This window comes from Malus domestica, chromosome 09 (assembly GCF_042453785.1).
Source record: "Malus domestica chromosome 09, GDT2T_hap1".
Classification (NCBI taxonomy): Eukaryota; Viridiplantae; Streptophyta; class Magnoliopsida; order Rosales; family Rosaceae; genus Malus; species Malus domestica.
The window spans coordinates 17128651-17132823 of NC_091669.1; the positions used below are offsets into that span (position 1 = coordinate 17128651).

A 4173-nucleotide genomic window follows, 5' to 3' on the forward strand; every position below is an offset into this window, starting at 1 on the left:
CTAAGGTTTTTTGTAGGGAATTTGGCCCAAATGAGTTCGAGGATAGTGCTGAGGCATTATTCAAATTGAGGCAAACAGGTACCTTTCGTGATTACGTTGTGGAATTTCATAGATTAGCCAATTGTACCACTGGAATTGGGTTTATTCTCTTTAAGAGCTGTTTTCTGGAGGGATTAAAACGTGAATTGAAGTTTGATGTTAAGCTTTTGAAACCTGCAAATGTACATGAGGCTATCGTTATTGCTGGGCAATTAGACTCTAAACTTACTAAGCTCAGAGTAACTGCACCTAGAACTTATCTCACTTTTAAATCCCAACCGCCACTTCTTCCTCCTTCTGCCCCTGCGGGTCTTTGAGCTGGTCATGTGCCTGTTAAGAAATTAACTCCTGCCGAGATTCAATTAAAGAAAGACAAAGGAGAATGCTGGTTTTGTCCTGATAAATAGGTTATGGGGCATAAATGTGGCCTAAAACAATTACTCATGTTAGATGTTGTTGATTCTGATGCTCTTTGTGAATTCACTGATGTCGATGATGCTCCTCCTGAGTTATTGGTAATGTCCTTAAGTAAGTTTGCTTTTTATGGAACCACTGATAAACAGTCTGTTCAAACTATGAAGGTTGATGGTATGGTTCTTGGACAATCTGTCAAGATTTTATTGGACTCAGGGAGTACTCATAATTTCATTTATTCTAGGTTGCTTAAGAAATGGGGTCGCCAAGCACAAAGTACTCAAGCTTTTGAGGTTATGATCGCTAATGGAGGAATAGCTCGGAGCTCGAGTTATTGTAGGGACACTGCCTTTTGTTTGGGAGGGTACAATTGTGTCGTTGACATATACTCTCTTCCTTTAGGTGGTTGTGACGTGGTGCTTAGGGTCCAATGGTTATCTTCTGTAAGTCCTGTTCTTTGGGATTTCCAACTATTGACCATGGAATTTTATGCCAATGCTCAACACTACAAACTGACTCACAACCCACCTACTGCCCCACTTATTCAGGAAGTTTCATTGCAACATTTGGATAAAGAGTTTTCTAACTCTCATTTGGGTCTCTTCCTCTATTCTATGGAGGGTCAGTCATTGCACTATTCTACATTATCTCCTCAACAATCACACGAACTAAATGAGTTACTTGGGGCTTTCGAAGACATCTTTGTGTTACCTTCTAAGCTCCCACCTTCTCGGGGTCATGACCACCACATTCCTTTGGTTCTAGGCGCCAAACCTCTAAATTTGAGGCCATATCATTATGGTCCTATGCAGAAGACTAAAATTGAACAAACTGTGCAAGAATTACTTAACTCGAGGTTTATTCGTCCCAGCCACAGTCCTTTTTCCTTCCCTGTCCTATTGGTTAAGAAGAAAGAGGGCACTTGGCGTATGTGTATTGATTATCGGGAGCTAAATGCATTGACTGTGAAGGACAAGTATCCAATACTGCTTATTGATGATTTACTTGATGAGCTCTTTGGTGCAGTCTACTTCTCTAAACTCGATCTTCGATCCGGGTATCATCAAATACTAATAAGTCCTGAAGATGTTGATAAAACTGCATTCCGTACCCATGAGGGCCACTATGAGTTTTTAGTAATGCCTTTTGGGCTTACTAATGCTCTGGCCACATTTCAAAACCTCATGAATGATTTATTCAAACCTTTTCTGCGAAAATTTGTTCTCGCTTTTTTTTATGACATTTTGGTCTATAATAAGACATGGACAGATCATTTGCACCATTTGCAATTGGTGTTTCAGGTTTTACAGCAGAATCAATTATTTCTCAAATACTCTAAGTTTTCTTTTGGGTAGAATTGTGTAGAGTATTTAGGCCATGTAGTCTCTCGAGAAGGGGTGCAACCTGATCCATCTAAGTTACAGGTTATCAAAGATTGGCCTCCTCCAAAGACAGTGAGAGGGTTAAGGGGTTTCCTTGGGCTTACTGGCTATTACAGGAAGTTCATCCCTGGCTATGGAAAAATATGTCAGCTGTTGTACAATTTAACTAAGAGGGACGGGTTTACTTGGGATGCCACTGCCTAGGATGCATTTGACCATCTTAAGTCCTTTATGATGTCTCCGCAGGTATTAGCTATTCCAGATTTTACATAGCCCTTTGAGATAGAATGTGATGCCTCAGGGAATGGCATTGGGGCAGTCCTGCAACAAGGAAAATGACCCATAGCTTATACGAGCAAAGCCTTAGGCCCCAAGAATCGAACCCTCTCTGCCTATGAGCAATAACTTATTGCCATAGTTCATGCAGTGAAGAAATGGCAAAATTACTTACAATGGCGACACTTTATCATAAGGACTGATCATAACAGTCTTAAGTATTTTCTTAGTCAACAGGCCAATACTTTCTTCCAACAGAAGTGAGTTTCTAAGCTCCTTTGGTTTGATAATGAGATACAGTACAAGAAGGGCCATAATAATGTGGTGGCCAATGCTCTCTTTAGAATTCCTAAAGCACTACAATTTGATATTGGTGACCTTCTAGTTTCTTGTGCTGCCATTTCCTACCCCTACTTTGGGTGGTTAGACGCGCTCCGGCTAGATATTGAGAAGGATGAATGGGTAATTGCCAAGACCAGGGAAGTGATCCCTCCTACACACGGTACACCAGGGACTTCAGTTGCATCTAAATATACTTTGGATAATGGGTTTCTATGCTACAAGCATCGAATTGTACTTAGTCTGATTTCTCCATGGCGACGGAAGATTATTGAGGAGTATCATTCTACTTCTGCAACTGGACATGAAGGCATTTTAAAGACTTATCACCGGATAAAAAAAAGGTAATATTGGCAGGGTATGAAAAATGATATCCAAGCTTTTATGTCTCAATGTGGTATCTGTCAACAAAACAAATTTGAAACAGTGTCTCCTCCTGGACTCTTACAACCTCTACCTATTCCGAGTAAGGTGTGGACTGCTATAAGCATGGAATTTATCATAGGCTTGCCTCTCTGTAAAACCAAGTCTATCATAATGATGGTAGTCGATCGACTGTCCAAATATAGCCATTTCATGGCTTTAGCTCACCCTTACAGTGCTGCCACAGTGGCCCAAGTCTTCATTGATCATGTGTTTAAGTTTCATGTCATGCCAAGCTCTATAGTGAGTGATCGTGATCCCATCTTTTTGAGCAATTTTTGGAAGAAATTTTTTAAATTGCAAGGGTCTAAGTTGTCAATGAGTTCAGGGTACCATCCACAAAATGATGGTCAATCAGATGTGTTGAATATATGTTTGGAGACTTACTTACGGTGTTTTGTTGGAGGCCAACCGAAGAAATAGGTGCAATGATTATCTTGGGCTGAATGGTGTTTCAACACCTCTTATCACACTTCTTCTAGCTTTACCCCATTTGAAGTGGTCTATGGTTAACCTCCTCCACATATCTATCCTTACGAAGAAGGGTCTACACGGGTGGAATCAGTGGAGCAACTCTTATAACAGAGGGATAGGATCTTGGATGTACTCATGTATAACCTTGACTTGGCTCAAAACCGGATGAAAGTTCAAGCTGACAAGAGAATGAGTGAAAGGGAGTTTGAAGTTGGTGACTTGGTTTACCTTCGACTAGTACCATATCAGCTTCAGTCCTTAGCACCACACCAGTATCATAAACTTCAACCTCGCTACTTTGGGCCTTATGAAGTGTTAGAAAGGATTGGAGTTGTAGCCTACAAATTGAAACTCCCTGAGGGTACCAAAATACATCCAGTGTTTCATGTGAGCAATCTTAAAAAGAAGTTGGGTACTGAAGTGGTTGCTGGCGCCACTCTTCCACAGGTTACTGATGATGGCTTGTTTCAAGCTATTCCTAAGGCCGTTCTAGCTCGCATGATGTATTAGAAAGGCACTATTGCAGAAGTCCAATTGCTGATTCAATGGGTTAATCATGATGACAGTGAAGCCACCTGGGAAGATTATTACACCTTTACAATGAAGTTTCCAAATTTCCAAGTCTGAACCTTGTGGACAAGGTTTTGTTGAAGGGGGGAGTATTGTTATGGTTTGTGATCAGTTTTGATATTAAATAAATATTGGGGTTAATATGTTAACTTTTGGGTCAAAATTGTAATAGAACTTATAAGTTGTTAGATTGTTTTGCATTTCGCCATCTGGCATTCGCAAAGCATATATGCTTTTGTAATTCAATTGCAATGTT

At 40.4% G+C, this 4173-nt stretch overlaps 1 protein-coding gene across 1 annotated transcript; it reads left to right on the forward strand.

The window, feature by feature from the left end:
- Positions 1-482: 482 nt before the first annotated feature.
- On the forward strand, positions 483-3857 carry LOC139187802 (uncharacterized). Its single transcript, XM_070804398.1, has 4 exons — positions 483-1754; positions 2412-2760; positions 2878-3116; positions 3459-3857. The coding sequence occupies exons 1-4, from the start codon at positions 483-485 to the stop codon at positions 3855-3857; spliced, it is 2259 nt and encodes a 752-aa protein (XP_070660499.1).
- The last annotated feature ends 316 nt before the right edge of the window (positions 3858-4173 follow it).